The sequence below is a fragment of the Eleutherodactylus coqui genome, chromosome 1, assembly GCF_035609145.1.
Source record: "Eleutherodactylus coqui strain aEleCoq1 chromosome 1, aEleCoq1.hap1, whole genome shotgun sequence".
Taxonomy (NCBI): domain Eukaryota; kingdom Metazoa; phylum Chordata; class Amphibia; order Anura; family Eleutherodactylidae; genus Eleutherodactylus; species Eleutherodactylus coqui.
In genome coordinates, this window is record NC_089837.1 from 479,544,469 (window position 1) to 479,571,101 (window position 26,633).

General features: G+C 42.8%; 1 protein-coding gene across 1 annotated transcript in view; it reads right to left on the minus strand.

The window, feature by feature from the left end:
* Positions 1 to 13,187: 13,187 nt before the first annotated feature.
* RNF41 (ring finger protein 41) overlaps positions 13,188 to 26,633 on the minus strand; it is a 49,764-nt gene continuing 36,318 nt past the window's right edge. The window contains exons 3-6 of the mRNA XM_066585290.1: positions 25,116 to 25,387; positions 19,285 to 19,420; positions 15,584 to 15,687; positions 13,188 to 14,196 (exon numbers count right to left, since the gene is read on the minus strand). Coding sequence (XP_066441387.1) covers positions 13,845 to 14,196; positions 15,584 to 15,687; positions 19,285 to 19,420; positions 25,116 to 25,387 — 864 coding nt within the window. The 3' untranslated portion in view covers positions 13,188 to 13,844. The remainder of the gene's footprint in view (positions 14,197 to 15,583; positions 15,688 to 19,284; positions 19,421 to 25,115; positions 25,388 to 26,633) is intronic.

A 26,633-nucleotide genomic window follows, 5' to 3' on the forward strand; every position in this document is an offset into this window, starting at 1 on the left:
AGCATCAAGGCTTTTCTGGCCAGATATGCTCCAGTCTCCTATACTGTAACCTCGCAGAACAAGAGCTCCAAGAGGTAATCCGAAGCTTAAAGACAGGCAAGAGTCCGGGTCCGGATGGCTTTACGCCTAGATTCTACAAAGCATGCGGGGACTTACTGCCTCCCCTCTTGCTCGAAAGCTTTCAACGCTATATCTAAAACCTGTCCATTCTACCACCAGGCTCTCCAAGCCATAACAACAGTAATACCAAAACCAGTGAAAGCTTCCTCAGCATGCAGTAATTACCAACCCATCTTATTGCTTAATGTAGATACAAAAATGTTCTAAAAAATGTTAGCTTCCGCTCATATACTGGCCTTAATTCATGGAGAACAAGTGGGATTCATACCAATTCGTGAGCCCAGGGATAAAAGTATTAGATCCATTTCCCTGATTTTGAGGGCTCGTTGCTTGGGAAAACCACTAGGCTTACTGGCGGTCGATGCTGAAAAAGTATTAACTAGAGTCCATCGGGGGTTTATGGAAGCCCCCAGTTCCTGAACTGGATAATGACCCTACACCACAATTCTACGTTGTGGGACTGGGTGAACGGATCTCTTTCTGCACCCCTAAAAATAAAAAGTGGTAGAAAACAGGGCTGCTCCTATCCCTTTTTCTATATGTCCAAGTGCTGGAGTCCTTGGCAAATGCTCTCAACTACTTGCCCAGTTATCCCAATTTGAAAACCTATGTATGTCACACCCATGCTTGTAGAGTTGGTGACCTCTGTGGTTTATTGTATCCTACTGGCAGAGGTGACGCAAGACAACACAACACCCTTTGCCCGAGGCTGGGAGAGAGAGAGCGCTCTTTTACAAAGAAGGCCTGGGCCAAATCTTTTCTCTTACCACACAAGCTTTCAATCTCATGTAAATTCCAGATAATCAATTACAAGCTTTTGGCTAGAAGGTACAGAGTACCCACTCGACTCTCCAAGATGTAATCCCAAATTTCCAAAAAGTGCTGTAGATGCTCTTTGGAAAGGGGTACTTTCCTTCACATCCAGTGCTCATGCCCTCTGATCTATGCCCTTTAGCAGGAAGTAATCTCCCTATATAATTCTCTACATGGGGTGACGGTGTCTTTCTCCATAGATAGCCCTCGTATCCCTGATTCCAGGGCGTATAGCTAAAATCAAAAGAGACGGTCTCAGATTTTTCCTTCTAGCCCTGTGTCAGATCATCCCTAATTTGTGGAACTCTCCATCGTCCCCTATAAGGTTTTTGTTTTGGAGGCCTTAGATAACTTAAAGGGGTTGTCCCGCGGCAGCAAGTGGGTCTATACACTTCTGTATGGCCATAATAATGCACTTTGTAATGTACATTGTGCATTAATTATGAGCCATACAGAAGTTATAAAAAGTTTTATACTTACCTGCTCCGTTGCTGGCGTCCTCGTTCCCATGGAGCCGACTAATTTTCGCCCTCCGATGGCCAAATTAGCCGCGCTTGCGCAGTCCGGGTCTTCTGCTGTTCTCTATGGGGCTCCGTGTAGCTCCGTCCCGTCACGTGCCGATTCCAGCCAATCAGGAGGCTGGAATCGGCAATGGACCGCACAGAAGAGCTGCGGTCCACGGAGGTAGAGGATCCCGGCGGCCATCTTCACCGGTAAGTATAGAAGTCACCGGAGCGCCGGGATTCAGGTAAGCGCTGTGCTGTTCTTTTTTTCAGTCCCTGCATCGGGGTTGTCTCGCGCCGAACGGGGGGGGGGGTTTGAAAAAAAAAAAACCCGTTTCGGCGCGGGACAACCCCTTTAATGCACATGGAGGAACTCAGTGCCAGTGACTACAGCAGGTTTTCCAGTTTCTACTCTATATGGGCTTCCTGGATTATATACCGCTCCTCCTCCGGTTTGCAAACTTGGCTCCTTAATGGCATTGTAACCTCCATAAATATATTACCCCTTCATTATCTATGATACAAAGTAGTACTTAATCGGAAATATCTGCATACACGCATTTCTGACTTACTGTCTTTTTCCTTTCGGTCTCTTTCTTTTATTGGTTCCTCCCTTACCTTCTCTCTTAGGTTGCCTGTCCACAGATCTCCGCTGTGGAAGCTGCCGCCGGGGAGCAGGAGCCAGCGGACGGATCTCTGGTGTGAGCCTATCTGACAGATAGACTCACGGGGGAGAATCGCGGCAATTCGTAGCATGCTGCGATTTGACGACTGCGAGCACAGGGGGGCTGTGCTTTACATATCAACGCTATGGAAAGTGTGCATTGCGTTCCCCGCGGCAAAAACGCCTGTGGACAGGCAGCCTTACTGTAAGTTTCCTCAAGCCATAAGGTTTGTAGCAGGGACTCTGTTTATTTAAAATAATTTTAAAGACAGAAGCTAACGTGTTATGTAAATGTAAAGACCCTTTTAGACACAACGATTATCACTCAAAAGCCATCTTTGAAATGATAATCGCTGTCTAAACGCGCGCCCATCATGCAGTTTTCATTCATTGCGGATTTAAAGCCAGCTTGAAACCGGTAATTCCTGCTTAGCAGACTGCACGCAGAGTTCTCCACGGGTAGCACTGATAGCATTCTTTCAGCAACTATCCCACTGGAGAACAATGGACCTGAATGCACATAACAGACCTCCAGCTGTTATCTGCATTCCGCAAAAGGCTTCTTTTACTTGCTGAGTAGCTACTTAGTAGTTTCTGCAACATGATCACTCAAACTGTGGTTTGAGTGATTATCGTTGTGTCTAAATGGACCTTAAGGCTGTATCCGATCATCATTGTAGAAGAAAAACCATCAGAAGGATAACCATGCCTTTTTTTTGAATATGCAGCTTTGCAATAAAAGTATTTTTTAACCACAAAAAACTTGACATTTTGAACTACTAGAGACTGTTGCATGGAAGCCTGTTGGCATTTCCCGGGCCATTCGTAGATTATTTGGAAATTAGGGTGTGTTAGCATGTGGTGTGTGCTAGGGTTTTTCTTTTTGCATTTTTTTTCCTTTTAACTTGGAAAACAAAGCTTTAAATGATTAACAGACAGCTTATCTGAATTCACCGAGTAGTGTACATAACAGAAGCCAAAATATTACAGCCAACTTTCCAAAAGAATGGAAAATATTTCACAAACTGGTTACTCATTACGAACAATGGAAGATTTTAGCACAATGAGTAATGAAGACAGGGACCTTTCACACGTGCAAAATGTTTCTGCAAGCCGTACCTAAAGACACAGCTTAATCTGCTGCTACGGATTTCAGGCTACATGTGGACTTTGGTGCAGAATCTTCAGCATCGTTAGGGACCTTTCACACGAGATAGAATAGGCAGCACGATGCACCGCCTGCCACTGTGAATTCTGCAGGCTACCTGCGGATTTTAATGTGGAATCGAAAATGGCTTAAAACCTGCCTGCAATTCCACAGCAAATTCTATAGGGAGACCTGCTAACTTTGGTGTAGAATTCCACAGCTGTGGATTTGGCTGTGGCTGCGGTGTAATATTGTCACATGTGAAAGGTCCCTAAGGCTAGCTTTACATGGGTCAGCGCGATATAGGGGCCCTGAATCACAGTTCCATATCACGCTTGCCATCTATACAAAATCCCCGCAGGGGAGAGGCGGTTTTATGTCAAAACAGCCTCACATCACTGCGGGGATGTAACGATCCTCCAATGGTGTTTTCAATGGGAGATCTAGCATAGAGTGCACCTAGCACATCATGCGCTGCTGGGTACTGTTGTATTTGGTCTCCACCGGAAGCTAAGGGGTTGACAGCCCGTAGCAGTAGGGAACGTCCCTGACAAGCCCCTAGCTGCCAATTGGCTCCTGGACTAGCACTGTTGCTCGGGTTTCCCTCCTTCCCCAAGAAGCATGTGAGGTCCTGGGTGTTGTTCATGCGCTCGCGGAGACTGGCACTGCAGGACCAGAGAAACACAGCGCCGGAGAGACTGAACGCGCAGTAGCCGCAACGCCACAAAGGAGCAGTAAGTGACAGGAGCTCCGGAAACTTACAGGAAACTACGGATTGGCCTCTCCGCTGCCGACCATGCGGCTGTGAGTTGGTCTACCGCTCTGTCATCCTCTCCCCTCCGGGCTCCTGTCACGCATCTAGCAGTTCTTACTTCGCCGCCACATACACAGGCCCTGGCGTGCTCCTTAATCTGCCCTCTGCCCTGCTCTCACACACGCCGCTGTTCTGCCTCGGTTCCGCTGCTGAGACTTTCCCCTCCTGTCAGCGCTGAGGCACCATCGGCTGCAGAAGGATCAGCAGCAGGGGATCACAGGGAAGCTCTGGACCCTTGTCAGCCAATCAGTAGCTCCAGGAAAGTTCCGGCCCCTAATCAGTCAATCCGGGGCTTTGGGGGCTTCAACAAGGCATCAGTGTCACTCAGCAGGTCTGCATCCATTTTTCTGGTGGAGACAAGATCCAAAAGTACTGCACTGCTGCTGATGGCCTCATTGAAAACAATCTTTTACATGCATTTTTTCAGTCATATGGATAATTCAAATATTTGGGGAAAACCTATATATCATTTTTTTTTACTTTGCTTTAAGGCAGCCAAAAGTGAAGAGACCCATGAACAGTTTGTAGAGTTTTATATATTTCAATGTTTGCTTCAAGCTAACATTGGTCTTCAGTATTTTGTGGGGGGAAAATTTATTTATTTATTTTTTTTAAACACCAAAGACTCCATGTATGAAGCCACCCTAAGGCCCAATGTACACGGGCAAAATTGAATTTGTAAATCTACGCTAGTATCCCGCAAGCGTGATCCGCACCCATAGGGAATAATTGGACACCCGCAGGTAAATACCTGTGGATGTCATTTTTCCCTGGCGCACTGATCGCACGTGCGGAAAATCACCCGGGCGATATTCTATTTTGTGTGGGTCTCCCGAACGGACGTCTCCCATTGATGCCTATGGAAGCTGTCCAGTCCTGCAGCTCTATTTGTGCTTTGCCAAAAGACCGCGGTAAAGCAGGAGTTCAAAAGGAAAAAAACCGTGCAAGGCGTCGGGCCCAAGAAATAAGATCCAGCCGTGACAGAGGGGAGATCTGCAGCGGTGAGTATAAATCGATTTTAAGGCCTCATTTCTGCGGGGGAGGAGGGACCCGCTGCAGAATTTTACATGGAGAATCCGTGCGGGCCCGAATTTCCCCGTGGCCAGGAGGCCTAAAGGTAAAGGTTTTGTAATGGGACTCGCAAACATTTATGGCAGATTCTGTGGATGTGTTGAAAACATCTGTATTAGAAGTACCCCTTTAAAAAAAAATATATATATATATATATATATATATATATATATATATATTAGTACCTTAAAAGGAGTTGTGCCAAGTTATAAAGTTGATCCCTACACACAAGCTATGGTATAACTTTATAGTCAATAGGAATCTGACCATTAGGACGCCTACAGATCCAAAAAAATGGAGATCTTGCATGTGCACCGCCTCACCATTCATTTGAGGCACTGCACCAGTAATTGCCGAGCTCCTATACTCCACGATCTCCAATGTTCACATTGAAATGTATGGAGCAACAGTCTGCTCCTGTTGAAGTAATCGCCTAATTTAGGTGGTGCTTAATGGGCATTGTAGCCTTATCAAGCAGGTATGCCTAATTCTTATTTGATGCATCGGATAAGAAAACAATAACAAACATACAAGTGACGTTTCCAAGCTCTTCTTCTAAAGCACAATAATTACATCTTCTATAGTAAACTTAGTACTGTCAGGAGCTGATCACGAGCTCAGCTCACCTCGCCCCGTCCACATCCAATCAAAGCATAACTTTTACTATGATTCGCTGTGAAATGCTTATTATACAGTTTGTGAACATTAATAAGCATTTCATAGAGAATTTATCAGGGATGGAACAATCAAAAAGTGAGAAGATGAAGCCTTGAAAGGGTACATCTAGTACTTAAACTAGGAATGATGCCAGTACATCTGGAGGCATGATTACATGTGTCTAGTGCAAAAGACCAGTTCATACGGTGTTGACTTGTTGCTTTGTGATGAGAAGTATGTAATACAAGGACACATGTTCATAATTATAAAAATCGTATTTTTCTGCCGCTTTGTGAGCGTATAAACTGGCTAAAAGGAAGGATGTGCTTTTAAAACTATTGTTACTTTCACACTCCATTCATACAGGGCCTTTGGGACCCCTGTTCCCAGAAGCAGTGGGGGTCCCAATGGTCAGACTCCTAGCAAACAAAGTTATTCCCCATCGTGTGGATTTGGGATTACTTTATAACTTGGCACAAGCCCTTTAAATGCTCTCATCAGAACTGCCACCTTTATAAACATTGCCTGGAGCTGTGGGGAGTTGAAATCCTAGCAGTTGCTCTCTTGGTAACACATTAGGCACATGTATTCCACCAATGGCCGATCATATGACTAAAGTTGTTGCTATTACCATCTGAGATATGGATTGCATTGCAGAGTTTTGGCAAAATTGCTTTCCAATTTTTCTGCAAATCTGAAGCAAAAGCCACATTAAAGATGTGGATGATAATTTTCACAGCAGAATTTTCTGCCATTTGTGAAAGCTCCCTTAGGCTGGGTTCATACGGGACACGACTGTATATTGGCTCGGTTTTCACGCCGAGCCGATATACAGTGTCCTCATCTCTGGGGGGGGGGGGGGGGGGGGGGAAGAGAGGAAAGAGCCAGGAGCAGGAACTGAGCTCCCGCCCCCTCTCCGCCGCTCTGCACTATTTGCAATGAAAGGAGGTGGGACAGGAGCGGGGCTAAGTTCCGATAATTAGCCCCACCCCTGTCCCACCTCTCTCCATTGCAAATAGTGCAGAGGGGCGGCAGAGAAGGGGCGGGAGCTTAGAGCACTGCTCATGGCTCTTCCAGGCTCCCCCCTGCAGAGAGAGAGTACGTACATCGGCTGGGCGTGAAAACCCAGCCGATATACGTTCGTCTGAATCCAGCCATATGCCGCGGATTTTGGAGCAGTTTCGCTGTTGACATTTCGGTGTGGCTTTCTCTCCCCATAGAGAGGGGCGAGGCTGCTGCAGAAAAGAAAAAAAAAAAAAAAAAAAAGAATTGACATGCTGCGTCTGTTTTTCAATCCGCATGTCCCTTTCTGCAGGGCTTGGCCACAGTGTGTTGACGAGATTTTTGCAAAAAAATGTTTGCTGGCTAATCCCATAATTAGGAGCCACGTGCAGAGTTGCCGTGCGAACAATCCGCACAAAAATTCCGCAGCGAATCCGTCCTGTGTGAAGCCAACCTTAAGCAGGTGCTACATCTCATTGTGATGCGGAAGCTAGTCTTTGATATTCTCCATTTTCTTCACTATGTATAAGTGCATCTGTATACATAGTGTATATAAACTGTGATACATGCACACAAGAGAATAACTTATGCTACCCTAGGCTCGTTTGCGACAGTAACTCCACCAGGAAGGTTTTCATGAGCATGAAGTATTTCCCCCCCCCCACTGGGCACTGCCACGCACTTTGCAATATGTTTGGTTACAACATACAATTACACCGGAGTACAAACATAACAAATGCAGTTCCGTCTTAAGAAAAAAAAAAAAGTTTATTCATACCTGTGTCTGAAAAAATATGCACTTTTATTTTTAAAGTATACTTTAAATAGTATGTGAGATGCATGAGAACCGAGAACAAAAACCGCCTTAGCAGACATTTCTAGAGCTTTTTTTTTTTCTCTCCACGAGTTAACTTAAAATGTCACATTGCAATACATAAAAGGGAAGTCAAAGCCGTACAAAGATGGCACAATTTAACACAGTTGCACAACAGTGAATTCCAGCAGTAGCAGCTGTAGGGAGTGTTCAACTTTATGGTCCAGGAAGCCGAAAGCCAATGAACTTCAGAGACGAAATCCCACTGGAGATTAGAGAGACAGACACGACACACAGAATATACAAGTGCGCACTTCCATCTGGAGTTAGCGATCTAACATGAAAGCAAGCTCTGACCGTGGCAAATATTCACCGTTACCCCAAATGCAAGATTATGTGCTTACTATAGATTTTATAAGTGATACATGCCTTCATAGAATACTAAGCCTTGAAAAAAGTGTATTAATGCATGTATAGACTTTACACCGAATGGCTGCAATAAAAAAAAACAAAAAACTTAGCACCGCAGTTGTCCGGGGAGTCGCTAGGAAGTGATTACGCCCCCAGGTGGTGGCATGGGATGTAACAAGCTATTTTGCCTTAGCCAGACTATTTACATACAGGGCTAGGGAAGCCAAGTTAACCTTCACCCCAAGTGAAGGAAAGCCTAGCTACACCCTGCACTGTGAAATGCTTCTAATCCAGTATATTTGCAGCATGCAATTGCTCGGTATCTGCAAGACTCTCCAACTTTTCAGTTCTCCAGTAAACTCATTTCACTTGTACTTTGTAAGTCGGAACTGCAAGTGATGGGCAAAAAGGAAAGGCTCTTCCATCATACGTCCCTCAAAACGTAAAGATTACTTTTAGGTGTTGAGTGTAAATTGACAACGGTTGATGGAAACTAACACAGACCATCACATATGCTAACGAACAACTGGGGTATACTTTCAGGAGACCCCCCCCATCATATGAGAGGGTTGACTGACCCCCACTGAACTTGGCATCTTCAGCTGACATTAAAGATGGTCTCCCATGAAATTAACACCTAGGAGGGGTGACAAGTTAAATATCTGATAGATGGGGTCCAAATGCAAAAACAGGGATCTGACGAGTCTCCAAATTAATCAATGGTCACACGTGCACACTAGCAGCACTCTATTCATGGCAATGGACCTAAGAGGGCTTGTACTCCATTTCTGGCAATCCCATTAAAATGAATGCAGCAGCAGTGCGTCCACGGTCACTGCCTCACTCACTTGCCGATACTGGGGTTTTAAAAAAATAAAATGCAAATAAGGGAGATGGAATAAATCCTCCACAGTGCCACCTACTGAAAGGCAGCATTCCTTCAGCCAAAGTCAGACTTTTTATACAAGCCTTGTTACAATGACCAGGAATTACAAGCAAAGCCAGACTCCATGTACATACAGCTGTTTCAGGGCTTTTGCCCTTCAGGAATGCTGCCTTTCAGTAGGTGGCACTGTGGAGGATTTATTCCATCTCCCTTATTTGCATATTACCCAGAGGAGCGTGCATGGCCATTTGAGTCTCCTTACTTAGTTTATAGTTGCTCTCCCCAAGGAGAAAAGATAGCGTTTTTGACCACCTCCCCCCCCCCCCCCCCCCCCCCCAAAAAAAAACACTGCTCCACATATACCTCTTGTTGGAATGAAACGCAAGGGTTGTAGCAGATAAGTGCCCAAGAACAATTATACAAAAACTTTAATTACAATGTGAATGCACAAAGACCTAAAATCTTTAGTGTGAGCACCTTGACCTCCAGGTTAAAGAGATAAACAGTTTATAATACTTTGCACATGAGCAGATTTGTCCTTACAGCAATTAGCCAGTAAGCAATTAGGAGTGCAGAGAAACTTTAAAAAAAGTTAGCCAGTCACACTGAAAATGCAATCTTATCTGTGGGCAGTATGTTCTAGAAGAGCAGGTAAGCAGATAGAATTGTGGGAAATTCAGTACAATGTTTGTTTAATTTAAAGGGCCAGTCCTGTGACGAGTTATTAATTTTTTTTACGCGCTATGCAACTAGTCCCCCATTACGTTGGCAAGCAACACCTTGCTAAGTTATGGAACTGGGCCTGCAATGGAGCCCTTCATAAACTCCTGAATTTATTGGTTTGTCAGTCAGATCTATGAATTTCAGGACCATAATAAGCAGATTTATTGGAGATAATGTTTCAGACACTCCTGATGCAGTACTTCTTTATTCATGAATCTTGATTGATAGAACGGTGATCAATATGGCCACCTATTAGGTAGCAGAGAAAAAGTTTGCCGCAGTGTATATACGCAAATTTAACTTAGTGGTTAATCCAACCAAAAGTTATTTTTTTCACCTATCCACAGGATAGGAGAGGATTGATCACTGGGGTCCAACCATTGGGACCCTCAGAGATCACACCACCAGTGCCCTCAGTCTGCAGAGTGAAAGAAAGAGGGGTGAGCATGCATGACCAGTGTCTACTGAGAGCAGCACTCTGCCATCCGTCAGCCCCCTAATAGTAAATGGAGCCGTTGTCACGCAAGCGCACTGCAGCTTCATTCACCTGCAGACTCCGAATATACTGTGTTTGTGATCCTTTGGGATTAAATCCTCAGCAAACCAATCATTTATCACCTGTGGACAGGTGACAGTATTTTGGTGCGATAACCCTTTTGATATTGCTGTGGTTTACACATATCCTTTAACCCTTTCCAATCTACTGTCTGACCTCTTCCTACATCCCGATTGAAGCTTGTACAGCTCCAATGTCAGAAGACATCCGACAGGGTATTCTTACAGTCTATTGCCAGCCACTTCGCTGTCGGAGCCTCTGGCATGCACACACTGGCTTTAGCCAGCAGATGGCACTGTTGTATAACAGCAAAAAGAGAAAGCCTTTTAGGAAACCCTGAATCCAAAATTGGATTGGAGGGGGTTGATAGGCATTCTGTCCACTGACCAAACTACAAATATTGTTTATATATTCAGTGGGTCTAAATGGCTTCTTACACTAAAAACAAAAAGTACTACACTAACAGCCTTTCAGTACTCTATTTCTTCACTATTGTTATTAACATATCAAAAAGATACATTCCTAATCTCCCTGTACTCTAAAAACTATCCTATGACTAATTTTTGAAATAGGGGGGGGATTATAGAACATTGCATGTAGCCACAAAAACAAGAATCTGAAATCATTTCGGTATATTTCAGTAACTGATCTCAATATGCAAGTGGAGTATTTTCCACACAGTATTTTTCCTAAACCCCTGGAAAGAAGGAGGAGATTAAGAAACATTTCCATAAGGCATTTAATATCTGTATGGAAATGAGGGATTATCTGTCTGAAGAAATAGATCATGTACCAAAGCTCTGCTCTACGCTTTTGGCATTTCAAATAACTGTTGGCACAAAATATACATACTAGAGAAATCTGTAAAAAGGTCGTCCGTAAAAGCAAGACACAAAATCTCACAGGGGGGTTACCTTGATCAGCGTTTGATCAACAAAAAGTTGGGGTAAAGAGGAAAAACAAAATGCACAAAAAAACATTTTATGTATACAGTTACAAAAAAAGACAAAAAAAAGACTTAAAAAACAGAAAAGTACAATGCCACAAAAATTGAACGCAACACTGAAAATACATACAAAGCTTTCAAAAGACCACTGAGAAATAATTGAAGACTTATGGTTTTGGGGCACAGAAGATACATATTCCGCTTAGATTCAAGTTTCTTTCTATACTGGAAACAAACAAAATAACAGAAATGCAGCAGTTCTAATCTAAAAGGAAAATACGTTTGGGGGTCGGGAGGGTGGGTTCTTTAAATTGGCTTTCCTTCACTAAGACAGTCGGCCAACATGTCCCTTTTTGGTGACCGACATAGGGGTTCTTCACTCAACAGCTTGGATCTATATGGTCAAAATGTTAACTACCCTGTTTCCCTGAAAATAAGACATAGCACAATTTTCCAGAATTTGAGGATGCAAAAGGATTTTTCAGGCTTTTTGAGGATGCTTGAAATATAAGTCCTACTCCAAAATTAAGTCCTGCTAACAGTTAATTAATAAAGTCAATTTAAATAGTGTCCAGGCAGCTATACATGTAAAAAAGTTAAACCTTTTTGTACAAAAATTAATATAAGACACTGTCTTATTTTCGGGGAAACACTGTATATGATTGCTTAATAGCAATGCACTAGATTTACCTGCACAGACCAAAGTATATTCATAGAACCAAGATGATGAATACATGGTCTTGCTTTTGTCCACGTTGGTGAAAGCATGCAAGGTTAAAAGGGATTCGTTCAGCTCGAACATGGTATCCAAATGCAGGCAGCATGTTGTAGAGCCGATATACAGAATCTTTCTCCATAAAACTATATAACTTGTATTCTATTCACCTATATCCCTGCTCACTCTGAGCTTAGCAGTCCAGTGGGCGGTCCTATCAGTGATTGACAGCTGGTAGATGACTGAGCATACAAAAATAGCTGCCAATCATGGATAGCTCCGCCCACTGGACCTCTAAGCCCAGGATGAGCAGAGATATAAGTGAGTAAAATTCAAGTTTAACTGAATCTTTTCCCATAAGAATATTCATCAGTCTGCTCCTCTGGCTCTTTAACATGATGGCTGCAATTTGGACAGCGTATTTGAGCCAATAAGTTCTCTTTAAGTCCTTACTTTATACCTAAAGTGTAAGGAGAAGCAGCTGCAGATCAAAAGCACACGTGTAACCAGGAAAAAAAAAAAAAAAAAAGGACTAAAAACACACTAGTATACCCAAAATGTAGAGGAAGAAAAGCAGCATTAGGCCTGCGTATAGTAGTGTTTTCCGAAAATGAACCTGGTTACCTCCTTGCAGCCCCATAAACTGACATGTTGCCATTAGGAAGGTGACAAGGAATTGGGAGATTCCTTTTATTTGAAATTTTATATATATATATATATATATATATATATATATATATATATATATATATATATACACATATACACATACATATACACACACACACACATTTTTTTTTTTTATACACCTGCTCCCTGTACTGTCACCCACCAAAGATTACTTGTCAATGCGACTCTTGTATGGGAAAGTGCATGTACAACAATCTAAGCCCATGGGAGAGACTGCACACTGCCATACAGCATGCAGTCGGCGGGTGAGGGCGCAGGAACCGGATGAGTGTATATTATATAAAAAAAAAAAATCCTCCAACTCCATCACCTCCCCTAACAGAACCATAACTTAGTAACCCCATGTTTTAAGTTAAAACAAACAAAAAAAAAAGTATGTTTTTTTGTGCTCCATGTTCCCTTGTGTCAAGAAAGTGGGAGAGATTGGGAAAGGGGAAATGCCAAAAACACACAAACCACCACACATTTGTATAAAAACACCCCGAACGTGCTCTATCGCACATCCGTAACTACTGTACCTACTGCTCTCCTCCATTCACTCAGGGTAAAGAACAGCTGCAGTACGGTACCCTTACTTGTTCACATCTATGGATGAAGTTACATGAGACAGAAGGAGTGGCAGAATTTACATGAAATGGCTGCATTGTCTGCTGCATATTGCTGCTAATTTATTGTGACAACAACCAAAAACAAACTGAACATCTGAAGCTAGTGCCAAATGACAAGAGGGTTTAAAAAAATAGCTACTCTTTTATTCTAGCCTACTTGCACAAAATTCTCCTGCAAAATCCAAGTCCGTGGTGGCTTGCACAAGTCCGGGTTCAAGTCGTAGCATAGATCTTGTTACAGATACCAGCCATTAAGAGTATGCCTCTGCAACTCATCGAAAATGCCCATGATTCCGTTAGAACGCCTTTGCTCCTTCGTAGAAAATAAGTCTCGTTCGGGTTTCTTTTGCAAGTCACCAAAGAACCGTTGAAGTTTTCTTTGCCCCTCAAGGGCCAATTTCCATTTCTTTCAGCAAACACGGAAGCAGAAATAAGGAAATGAATATGGATCGCTTGGGATTATAACTAGTTGATATAGTGCACTGTGAGGGACGATATAAATCAGATTATGTGCCCTTGGGAGTGTCCTCCATACACAGATCAACAATGGCAATTCCTTACCCCGCACTCGGCTAATAGGCACCAGTGGCAAGAGTGGGGTCTGAACACTTCTTATTCCAAGCCATCGCTTAACATATGAAGACCCTGCCTCCTGGAGAGATGATGGAAAAGCACAAGGAGTGCATCTATTCATCGGTGGGCAGTTAAATTTCTTCAACCCCATGAGCAAATATCATCACCAGACCTGGCTCTAATACCATGTCCTCTCCCATGTGTTGGTTCTCACAAGCCATTACCACCACAGCTTGCTTTCCTGGAATTCGTTTTGCCACGTAGTTCTCATAATATCGCCGATTCATTTGCCTTGTCTCAAGTGTAGCCAGGCCCTGCGGCCAGTTGCGTTCATGGGCATTCTCTATCAGCTCGTTAACTATGGACGCCGGACAGCCACTTTCCACTAATGAACGCTTGATGACGGCTTGCAGCACGGCATCTGGTGTGGAGATCATTCCTCCCCAGCGAGTCACACGGGCCGGTTGTAAGGAGTTCACCCATCTGTATTAAAGAAAAAAAATAAAATTTAAAAAAGTCCAATTTTTTAAATTGGAAATTCCACATTACTATAATAAATGCATCCTAATTATCATTCCACAATATAATCTTTCCCAAAGGGTAGAAACAAAATGTAATCAGGTTGGTATGGGGGGCAGTTTCACGTGAATATACTATAAATGCACTCATGCACCCCTAATATGGACGAATGGCCCAGCCTAACCGCTGGTGTCGCGTCCTGAACTCTGTCTCATAGGGATATATGATGCAGAGTTTGGGTCATTACACGTGTGGTCAGGCTGGGAAGCTCGTTCATACTACGGATGCGTACATGTGCCTGTAATACATTTGTAGGAGACTGGCCTTCAGAGAAGTTTTATAACTCCACAGCTAGTTACATGGACTCACGTACTGCATTGCTGCACTCCTATTCCCTTTAGAAGGGGGAACGACAGTGGAGATGGGTGGGGAGTGGAGATTAGCAGTGTAAGAAGGGGTCATCTTTTAGGTCTACATGGGCAGATTATCTGCCCTACGGAGGGGACAACCAACCAATCATTATCAAGATGGTTAGTCCCACACAGGCGTCATTAAAAAAAAAAAAAAAAAAAAAAGCCTGCATATCTTCTGACCAGCAAGCATTTTTATGCTCCCCTAAATGGACAAGCAGACGACTAATGACCATTTGCCTACTCGTCAGTTGATTGTTCGTCTTTTTACAGGGACCAATTGCTGAATGAGCGTTCAGGCCCAATAACTGGCCGGTGTAAGAGATTTTAGTCCGTCTTTTCTACCAAGACAGTTTAGGAGCGAGATAACAGTTTGTTAAAGTGCATTTACACGGAGTGATGATCTCTCAAAATTCACTTAAACGGCAGTTTGAGTGACAATTTTGAGCGATTACTTTGCATAAGCACTTAAGTAGCTAATTAGTGTGTAAATGAAGGTGCCCCCTGTTTGCAGAAGACAGTTGGAGGACTGTCTTCTGCAAACAGCTGCTTTGTTCTTAGAGCTGTCAGCCGGTATCCCGCTGAGCTGATAGTGCCGAGAACAGCAGGAGCTGCTTTGTTCTCGGAGCCATCACTGAGAGCTCCATGCAGGATACCAGCTGAAAGAATGCCATCAGCTGGTATCCCGATGAGAACGCCACGCACGGCGCTGATAAGGCTCATCGCTGATTTTTAGCTTGCTAGAAATCAGCAATGAACGAATAGTGCACGATGGCAGTGCGTTTAGACACAATTATCGCTCAAAAGATGCCTTTTGAGCGATAAAGCGTTGTGTCTAAATGGGCCTTTAGTGACCATTTGAAAGTTAAAGATAAAACTGCAGAAACCGTTTAATTTGGGAGTAAAAACAAAAGATTGAAACATTTCATTATGTTACTTACTCAAGAATTTCATTATACTCTATAGTCTCCTCTAAGTTCTGTAGGTTTGGATTGGCACTGCGAATTGCTCTCATGTATGCCTTTAGGAGCTGAATGTCTCTTTTCTAAAGCCAAAAGAAAAAGTAAAATGTAGTTATAGCCTTTAAGTTTTATTTATTTTTTTTAAATACTCGCTTTTATGTAAACGCCTATGTATGTATGTATGTATGTATGTATGTATGTATGTATGTATGTATGTATGTATGTATGTATGTATGTATGTATGTATGTATAATGGACACAGAATTATGGCCATCAATCTCTTCCTGTAATCTCCAGTGCATCACTGAGGACTTATTCACACCAGCGCTCAGTCTTAGTCTCTACATTCCACTTTTGGAGTAGAAAAATGGATTAAAAAGGAATGAAACATTTTTTTCCCTTTGCAACGGATTTTATTGTGGTTTTTTGTTGTTGTTTTTTTAAACAGGAAGGCAAAGCTTTGCTTCCTTTTCAGCTTTAATTGGACACCTGGAACAAAACAGCAATGTAGACTGCGCTTTTTAACAACCCACTGGAACAAAAAAAAAAAAAAAAAGTTAATTCCACTTCTGCTTGAAAATACAAAAACAGACATAAAACATGAATGCAGGCTGAACACTGGTGTAAACAAGCCTTAAAATGTGTTGTTTTTTTTTTGCACAGACTGACCCCGTTAAAACATTCACCTATTCAGTTACTTTATTTTCCATTGTGTCCGTTTGGTAGGCAGTGTGATACAGAGCAGCTTAGTAGATTGATGTATAGACTTGGAGTAAAAAACATTTAGTATAAATGTGACCACCTCATCTGTGTGCAAGTAGAAATAGTTGTCGACTGACTCCAAACCCCACAATATATACACATACCTATACGTGTGCGTTATACTGAATATTTCATCTACTACAACGTGACAGATTCTGCTTCCTTTAAAATAGAACCAATCATCACCTTTAGGCACCAAAAGCTAAAGTTATGTTGTTTCGAGTTCCGGTAATATGGAGTCTGGGGAGCCCTCGTCATACTTCCCCGGTCCCTTGTTCTGAAGTGCTCCCGGACAAAGCTCTGCGCATGCGCAGTAAGCTTGACTCTTTTCAGAAGGCTGTGCGTGTGCACGTCTATTTGTATGGAAGTCGGTGCAGCGTCATCTGACCAGAGTTAACTTGCTGTACCACATGCAGACTTTGTGGGAGGACACCACATGAACAGGGGACCAGAAGAGGATGAAGAGTGGCTCCCTGGATGTCATGACAGCTAAACTATAAGCACCATAAACTTAGTTAATGGTGCTTAAAGTTGATGACAGCTTCCCCTTAAACAGCAGTCAGCCGATACCAGCATAAATACCGTATATGCTCGATTAGCCGACCCGAGTATATACCGAGTCAATAAGTTTTACCACAAAAAAAAGGTATATTAAAAAAACAAAAAAAAACAAAAAAACAACAACTTATCGACTCGAGTATAAGCCTAGCTATACTAGAGTATATACTAGGTAAAAAAAACTCACCTCTCAGACGGCATCTGTGTCCCCAGCATGATGTCGTCCCCTGCGGTGCGGCAAGCTGCTTCAGACATTTCCCCGTTGTCATCTCCCTGGTTTGTTTTGAATTCGCCCGCTGTCAACGCTGTGTAACCAAGTACTGTGATTGGATTGAGCGCCAGCCAATCACAGGCGGCGCTTGATAAACGAATCACAGCCATTCAGTGATGTCATTCACTGATTCTCTGTGAATGATCGAGCGGCGGCCGTGATCCGCTCGATCCAAATCGCCGACAATGGGGGAATTCAAAACCAAGACAGGGAGAGGACTGAAGCAGCTTGCCGCACCACCAGGGAGAGCATCGCGACGGGGGACACAGACGCCAGCTGAGAGGAGAGTATTGCGGGGTTTTTTTTAAAAATCTCACTCGAGTATAAGCCGAGGGGGGCTTTTTCAGCACATTTTGCTTATACTCAAGTATATACGGTAAAGGACTATGCCTTAGGGTAGGTTTAATGTAGTAGAAATGCAGTGGAGTTTCCTTGGCAAATTCCACAGCATTTCTGCATCAAAAACAGTTGAAATCTGCACAACCGCTATAGATTTGGACTAAAAATCAGCTATGTATTTGAAGATTTCAGAAGATACCGTATTTTTCGCTCTATAAAAGACGCCCCCACGTTTTAGAGGCGGAAATAAGGAGAAAAATATGTTAAAGTCACCCAGGGACAGTGGAGGGTGTAGTACGAGGTGACCGAGCAGCAGAGCTAAACCGGATCTCTATGACAGCGGCACTCGTGTAGTGGCCGAGGAAGGGAAGAATCTATATGGTGGAGGTGGGGGAGCAGCAGTAGTTCCTGCCAGCGCTCACCACCCGTCAGCGGTACAGGTAAACGATCGCGCATTCTTTCGTACAAATGCGGGTGTGTTTGCGGGATCACAATTCAGTTTGCACGATCACAAGTTAAAACTCATGACAGCGCCGGAAACCTTGAATTTCGATACGTTTGCTCTATAAGACAGGGAAGAGTGCCACTTAAAGGTTCATTTACACACAGATGACCACTCAAAATTCATCAGAAACTGACAGATTTGAGCGATCATTTTGCATTAGCTACTAACGGGCTAATCAGCTCATTAGTAGCTAACTAGCTTCATTTGCATGTGTTTAGAGAACAGCGGGTGGTCTTTTTTTTTTTTTTATTTTTTTTAATACTATTCTTCTCCAGTGGGACAGCTGCTGAAAGAAAGTTATCAGCGCTGCCCGCGGAGAGCTCAGTGTGCGGTTTGTCTTATCAGTCTGGATGGATTTTAAGCAGAGCTGAACTCTGCAATGGACGAAAAGTGCATGGTAAGTGCGCAGTGGGCACACATTTACACCGAACAATTATTGCTCAAAAGATGGCTTTTGAGCGAATACTGAGCGATCATTGTGTGTAAAAGGGTCTTTATAGAGCGAAAAATACGGTAACTGTGCTTGCCTCAGCAGCACTATGCTCTCCATAAGCCAACAGGTACCGGCCAGCGCTGACAGCACCAAGACTTTGGATGCGAAGGGAGCACTATATCTCCTGAAATCAGCTGCAGATATACAGCAAACGTGAGTCAAAATCCATACCAATGGTGTGGATGTCCACTTATTTTGGATGAGGAAATGATGTAGTATTTCTGCTGATACATAATTTGAAGAAAGTTTGTTTGATATTCGAACAGGACTGTTACTTATAAATTTAACAGTGGCCTAAAGAAAAAAAAACATTTTCTCTCAATAAAAACAATTCTAGTAGAATAACGAACTCCTGGGCAGCTCTTCCATATCTCAAACGTAGGGCGTGTTTGACAGATCTCTGTACTTCTCAACTTAGAGGATCTTAAACATTTAGGAATGTCTTTTTAATCCTTTTCTCCAGCATAACAGATTTCAAATTTTTTTTTTTTAAATAGAAAGATTTTGAAAAGGGATATATTTCACCCAAATATTGTGTAAGCCTCAATGGATATTGAGATAATTTACCCCTGGCTTCCCAAACGGTCAGTGCACACGATGGGCAAGAAGCTGTTAATGCTGAAGGTTTTATCGGGTTCGTCAGTTGTTGAAAGATGTGACTAAAACCTAGGACAGGTGAAAAAGGACATTCTGCTCATGTTCTACCGCTCTGATTTCAGGAAACGGACTAGAAGGCGATGCTCATACTGTACCTGCTCAGATAGCTGGTGCTTGTTCTCAGCCGCTGCCTTTTCTAGCTCCCCTATACGAGTTTGCTGCTGCTGGACTACAGAGCGGAGATGCTTTATGCAGTTATGATTTGGTAGTTCATCTTTGGGCATTTCCAAGCTAAACAAAAAAAACAAAAACAAAAAAGAAACGTCTTACTAAAATGATGAGGAAGTGTACTTCTCAAAGACAAATGTATAACAGCATTATAAAAGGGTAAGGAAAAAAACAAAAACTAAGAAATATGTAATCCAGTAGAGCGCTCGTCCCAGGACGGCCACTGCATATACAGCCATGCTGAGGGTGATTATTCAGTGGAAATTAGGAATAATAGAAAGGAATCAGCTAATTCAAATACACAAAATACCCAAGACAAACCAACATGGAGGTCCCTTCGTTGGCAAAGAGCGCTGAACTGCGCATGCAGAGAGCCCGAGACATCATATATTCAAGGACGGACCGCGATTTCATAGGACTTCAATTTAGAACGTGTTAAAAATTGAGATTTGTAAAATAGTCGCCATGGAACCTCAGCGGAGGATTGATGAAATGGTGTATATGTTATGGGACATGATAAAATGTTCAATTGCGAGGTGTAGCTGCACGCAGCTTGCGTGGATGTAGAGACATGGTTTGTGGTAGATGCTATGGTGAAGTAGAGTGAAAGTGTGAGGTGTAGCAGTACAAAACGCGTACACGAGGGCAGGGCTTTGATAAACCACACCACATAAGGCTAAAATGCATATAAAAAAAAAAATAAACAATTTGTGCAATAATTACAAAAAAACAAATTGTTTTATTTTTAGAGTGATTGTATTCTATTGAAGCAGAAAAGTGCAGAAGCATTATTCCAGGTATCACCCAAACTACTAGCTTTGGCATGAATCCCAATATCCACACTGTATGCAGATCATTATGTCCTTCACACAAAATAAAACACATTCCCAGAGGACCAAGTCTTTCCCAGGAGAGCGTAGTATACCCTGGGCACAGAAGCAGAGGAAGGGACTTTCAAAGATCAAAGGCTCTCGAATCAAACAGGATATCCTGGCTTGAGAAGGAGTGCTTATCAGTACCGCTCGATTCCAGTCAGCTAAACCACACAAGACAGCGGCTGTAGTAAAAATATAAGAGTTTCTGGCAGATGGGATACCGTTAGACCAAATAATTTAATGGGTTTATACCCATAGAATAACTCCTTTATTTCGTCCCTCTACGACAGTCCCGTTTCTGGATTTCCCCTCCAACACCAATAGGTGGAAGTGTCTGAAGAGTTCTCATATCCGCTATACCAACAGTGCGTTCTATTCTGCACATTGGGCCAGTCATGTAATACACTGATGAATTGGAGTGAAATAACGTCTTAGAACACCTTCTGAGAGTGGAGTAATTCTGCAAACAGGAGCCCTTACCCTGCGGGCTCAGGCGGCCTCAATAGGCATTTCAGAATGGATTTCTATTCCTTTAAATAAAGATTACACAAGCGCTCAAGCAGATGGGAAAAAGGAATAATCCCATATTCTGGATACAGACTTCCCGTGGATGTGGACTATGATCTATCTGCAGGCAAGGTAGACTTCCTTAGGTCAACATATGGGCGCACCTACATACTGGTAGCAGTCTTGATCCTTGTCTCACATCTGGATATGCTGGAGGCATCTCTAGTTTTGACTCGTTTTTCTCATTGTAATTCCTCACAACATTTTATTATTGCATCTTGGTGATACAAGCAATGGGAATATGTATACTTGGCCTGATAGATCACTCTACTAGCGGTTACACATAGGCGTCAGCTGTACATTGAAACCGCTGCACCCAGTTAATATCAATTTGGCAAAACTAAACCAATGCGCTGCCTCAAGAGCGTTACATGAGAGGAAGTGTGTAGGTGTACTCAGGACTCCAAGAAAGTTTAACCCCTTAAGAACCAAGCGTGGTAAATATATGGCGCTTGGTCCTGGGCTTTAATCCCGGCTGATAGTAAAAATATGGCGGGTGGGTTAAAGCCTCTGCTCCTGCAATCAAGCAGAAGCAGGTCAGATTGTCAGCTGTTAGTTACAGCCAAGAACCCCAAGGAGAAAGGAGAAGCGCTCTTTAACCACTTCTGCCATCTCCTTTCCCTGGTACATAGCGCTATATATATATATATATATATATATATATATATATATATATATATATATATATATATATATATATATTTATTTATTATATACATTTTTCTAGCTTTTTACCAACAAAAGTGGGGAAAAGTCAGTGAAAAAGGATCCTAAAAAAAATAGCCCTGAATGTCCTGGGGAGGGGTGGGGGTGGGGAGAAGCAAGAATAACTTTGGTAGCAAAAAAAAAAAAAAAGTTGTACCATGGAGTGGCTTAGGATGGTTTCACACTTACGGTGGGAATTCCGCTTTCCTGCTCCGTTTGTGGAGAAGAAGAGGGGAATCCTCACAGCCCAATGGTTCAGTCTCTGGATGGAACTGAACAACGCTTGGATACTGCTTTTTATTCCATCCCTGAACCAACCCAGCTGCCTGCTTCAGGGATGGAATAAAAAGCAGTGCATGCAGTGCTTTCTTCCAGTGTTTGTATCCAGATCTGTGATGGAACCCGGAGGTTCCGATGCAAATGTGAGACCGCCCTTATTTATTTATTTTTTTCTTTTATATGGGAAGTGGGGGGTGGAGAGTGAATGCAGCACTATTCTTCACATGAAAAAGTAGAGAATCAGTAAAGGAGGTTCCCAACTTATATGCAGATGTGAAGATACACTTTAGTAAATGGGGGGAAGAGATACCAAGAATATATAAAATCAGCCATTGTTTTTCTAGAGACATCAATACAATATGCATGTGTTGCTTCTGCCAAGAGCAATGGGTCCCAAGCCTTTGTTCTCAGCCAGAAAGCAGGATAAACATGCACTGTCCCTCTCCACAGAGTTGGATGTGGCTGCCAAGCAGCCACATGAGCGAATTCGGCTACTTCCAACCCTCCCTTACAAAAGGCAACACATTTTTTTCCTTTTAATCGTGATCTATAAAATTCCCTTTTTTTTTTTTTTTTTTTAAATTTTAAACTTCAATTAAAATGCCTATAGGGCATTATGTTTTAATAGGCCAGGATGCCCGTATAGAGACGGTAAATCCCATGATCATGGCGTTGGGCTTTACAAAGATGACAAAGCAGCCCACTCCCATTGCTTACCCCTATAACAGCATGGTGTTAGTGACCAGGATCTGAAGTTTTTCTGATCTTGAAGATTGGTATGATGATGGCTGTCATTTGAGAGCAACTTTCTCACTAGAGAGTTCACAGGACTGCGACCATATGATCGTTAGGATGAGCGCTACCTCCTGTTTGCGTCGCACAGACACACGTCATGACGCATCAACGTGTTGCATTAAATTGCTCATTAGGACCAACTAGTTACAAGATCAAGTAGGCCAAAGCCTATATGCTTTGAAAACTGGTTTACACACAGAATGAGTGAGACTTCCTAAAAACACATTGCATTACTTAACTACATTCCTTGCTGGCTTAATATCTGCATGGGCTTGTTCGGGTCACTCGCACACGGAGAAGTGTCACGTTAGCACCAGGCATTGTACAATAATCTGACATAGGGGGAAAAAAAACAACACACCGCACCTTTCTCCAAATACAACAGAGAAGCTGAGCCAAGCTGTTCAGGATGTAGCCTTACCGAATGTTCCCAATGTGCAGACAGCAGAATTAGGAATACAGCTCTTGGCTGTAGCTGTCAGTGCAGAATATATAAAGTAGACTTACAAAGCTGCTCAGTTTTATTTAAGCACCATTTCACATTCTCTTTATGTATGATAAAAGTTAGACAAATCTTTGTGCCAGAAGATATTACACAAATGTCCGGTACATCTCAAGAGAAGTTTAGTTTTGCTGAACTTCAGCATGTATCAGATTTATCACAGTGTAGAAAACCAGATAATCTGAAGATGGGTTGTCAACTCAAAACCTTTCCTAAGGCCGGGCTCACACGAGCGGATCAGATTCTGTATGCAGGTTCTGGCTGTGAACTCAGCTGGTGACCCTGCATACAGCACTAATCTGTAATGCATATGGCACGTAGGCACGCATGGGGTCACGCGCAGTATAGGATTCTTTTTTGTTAGTTTGTATTTTGCACGCCATCGCTTAGCAATGGCGCATGTACCCAGAGCCCGTACGCAATGGTTGGACGCCTCCATTGACCTCCGTGGCAAAATAGAGCATACTGTGATTCGTAATTCATATTACTACATGCCCTTCAATGCCTGAGCTTTGCCACGTGGACGGCGATCGCGTATTCCGCAATTAAAATACATTCGTGAACCTCCCTTATTTGGAGTCTTATCCGATGGCAATTTTAGAGCCTACGCCCTGAAGTGGTAACAATATTCAACTGAACCCTACAATATTCTTGAAAACCATAGTTCTTAACAAAAAGGAATGGACCGAGTGAACCTCTGCTACTAATGGTGGTCAAACAGCTCAGCTAGCAGCCAGTAAAACATTCGTTTTCAATCCCCAAATGTACGGTCGCTGGCAGCGGCTCATCTGTTGGGAACAAGAAGGATTTGACATATTGAATTTCAGTATGCCTAGTCTTTCTTCCCATGGAGAGAACCAGGATATCCCCCAGACACATTAGATTATTGGCCAACGCCAGCAAATCTGTTTGCAAATGCTTATGTCCCAAAAATCAAAAATATACCTTTATCCTACCTATGCAATAAGACTGAACCGCAGTACTCATAAAATTGGCTTGAACGCCCTTACACCCCCTTGAGCACCATACCTGCAGCACATGTCACTGGCACCATGTACTATTAGCCTTTTCTATTCATCCTCAGCGGCGGTCAGAGTTTGAGGTTTCGGCTCTTTCAGTGGAACTTTTTTAAAACTTTATGTTTAGAGTGCATGAAAAATAAAGTACATTGAAGTCACATACTAGTGAAGAGCTTTGGTTTAGTTTGTTAACCCATACTCCCTTCAGACAGACTCTTAAACTCGCATGTGTAGGGGGAAGGGTGGTAATATTGTTTTTGTCATCAGCAATGACAGAAGCTTAGGGTACTTTTTACATGGGCTGACAGTCAACCAAGTGATTGTTCAAAAGATTGCAGTTGACTGTTGGTCAATGAAAACAAGAATTGCTCAATTGTCAGAGTTGCTTGATTTTGAGCTCATCTAAAAACTGAACAACTGTCGGCCCATGGTGGACGATCGGAATAGATCTCTGGCGCACTCCCCCTCCATTCATTGAGCAATCATCGCTCCTGTGTGAAGGTATAGAGGTAGTAATAGTCGCTGGGATGACTGGCAAAGTACCTTAAGACTGCCCACTCAGCTGAATGTCAGGTCTGTTCCTATAGGTCCATGGAGAAGAACTGGAATTTGCCATCATAGTCAGATTTTACACCCATGATGCTATTTTTAAGCCTCACAAGATAATTTTGGAACGCTTCAGTCATCCCGTATACTACAAAGAATAAGACTACCCAGTTTATGAATCTGGAGAATCACTTCTCATTAGATGATCACATTTAGCAGTCCTGAACATGTTCCTTCTACTTTTCCTCTATCCAGAAGCTTCTTGGCCACGTTTCCCTTGGAGCATATTTGTCGTCATTGAGAGCCAAGGTTTGTAAAGCTGGCAGCTTCATGCAGCTGAAGGAATGAAGGACGCTCCACACTGAACGCTCGTGCCAATACAGCAGCGATTCAACCACACGAATAGAAGTGCTAATTTTTTTATTAAAGTACAAATAATTTAAATATTTTAACAAAAACCATGAACTCACCCACATCCCTGCTCACATGTCACTGGTCGCTTTGGATTATGTTCACAGTCGTTGAGGTGAGACATGAGGTTGTCCAGTCGCACAATGGTGGTACAGCCAAAAACTGCGTTGTCACATGTAATTTGCAGCTTCGAGAGCATATTCCGCATGATGCGGGGGACGGGACGTAAATGTGCTACTGTGACGACGCTGCGGTCCACGGGACAGGTCTGCTGTTGGGAGAACCACTGTGTGATGCAGGCATTGCAAAAGGCGTGCTCACAGTGAGGAGCCTGCGGAAGAAGAGAATTCTCAAATCAAGATGAAGAGATTTTGGCATAGATTTCCACATTAGGCAGAAAAAGTAAACCTTTGCATCTGGCAGACTGTAAGCTCTGTTGACACACTTCATCATAAATGGCGCAGCAAACCCCATTAGAGGGCAAATCCAGCAGATGTTTTATTTTCACGCTTCCATTCCATAATGGAACAGAACAAAGGAAGTATGAACAAAGCCTAGAACTAGTATTGCACTGACCCGACACTAAAATATTAAATACATTGATCAGCATGTAATAGTTGAGCCAAATACTAGAAACCAGTCAACATGTTTGAAGAGGTTAACAGACTTCAGAGAAAATAAAAAAGTTGGACATTAAAGAAAGCCAGAACTCAGCCCTGATGGTCCATACCGACAATCAGTGGCTACAGCAGTCACGTGTCCTACTACTGGCATGACCGCCAAGCAGAGGCAGCCATAATGCTAGTAGTAAGGCACGTGACTGCTCCAGCGCCCACCAGCAGTATGAACCGGCACTCACACCCACATGTAAACCTGGACCAGTGGGGAACAGAACGCAGGATCGTCAGGGAAGCCCAGGACTACCCCGTTTTTGGATTTTTTCGTGCAGAAATGGAAGTTTTTAATTTTTCTCCTAAGCTGGATAACCTTTTTACTATTGCAATAAATATAAGAACTTCCAAAAATTTCCTTTTTTTTGCAGAATGAACGTTACATATTCTATACACTTTAGTATCCGATGACTTGATGTTTGAGAAATTGGTTTGCCAATTATTCAATAGAAACATTCTTTACTTCCAGGAAGTCAGACGGCCGGGCGTTTATCCCCCAGAAGTCAGTAACACGCTACATTCACCCTTTGTTCTTCCGCAGGACACATATAAAGCCAAATATGACAAAGAATGACCATTGATACGACCACATGCATGTATGTAGGAGGAATTGGGTATTTAAAGAAGGAAAAAGTTTGAGAAATGGAAGCCATTTCCTGCCAAGACGGGAATGGAAAAGTAAACACTTCAGCTGTTAGCAATTTTCCTTGTGGAATATTTCTAAACATAACTCCAGATTCCCTAAAAATAGCAGAATTTACAAGAGGTCTGACTTACTAAATTTCTGCAGCTCATGTCTACACAGCCGTTCTTGTACCCTGAAGGCATTGGTAGAAGATTCACAGCCTTACATCTAAGTGAAGGTCTTCAGAAGAGAAGAACGTCTTATGCCCCTTGTACACAGGA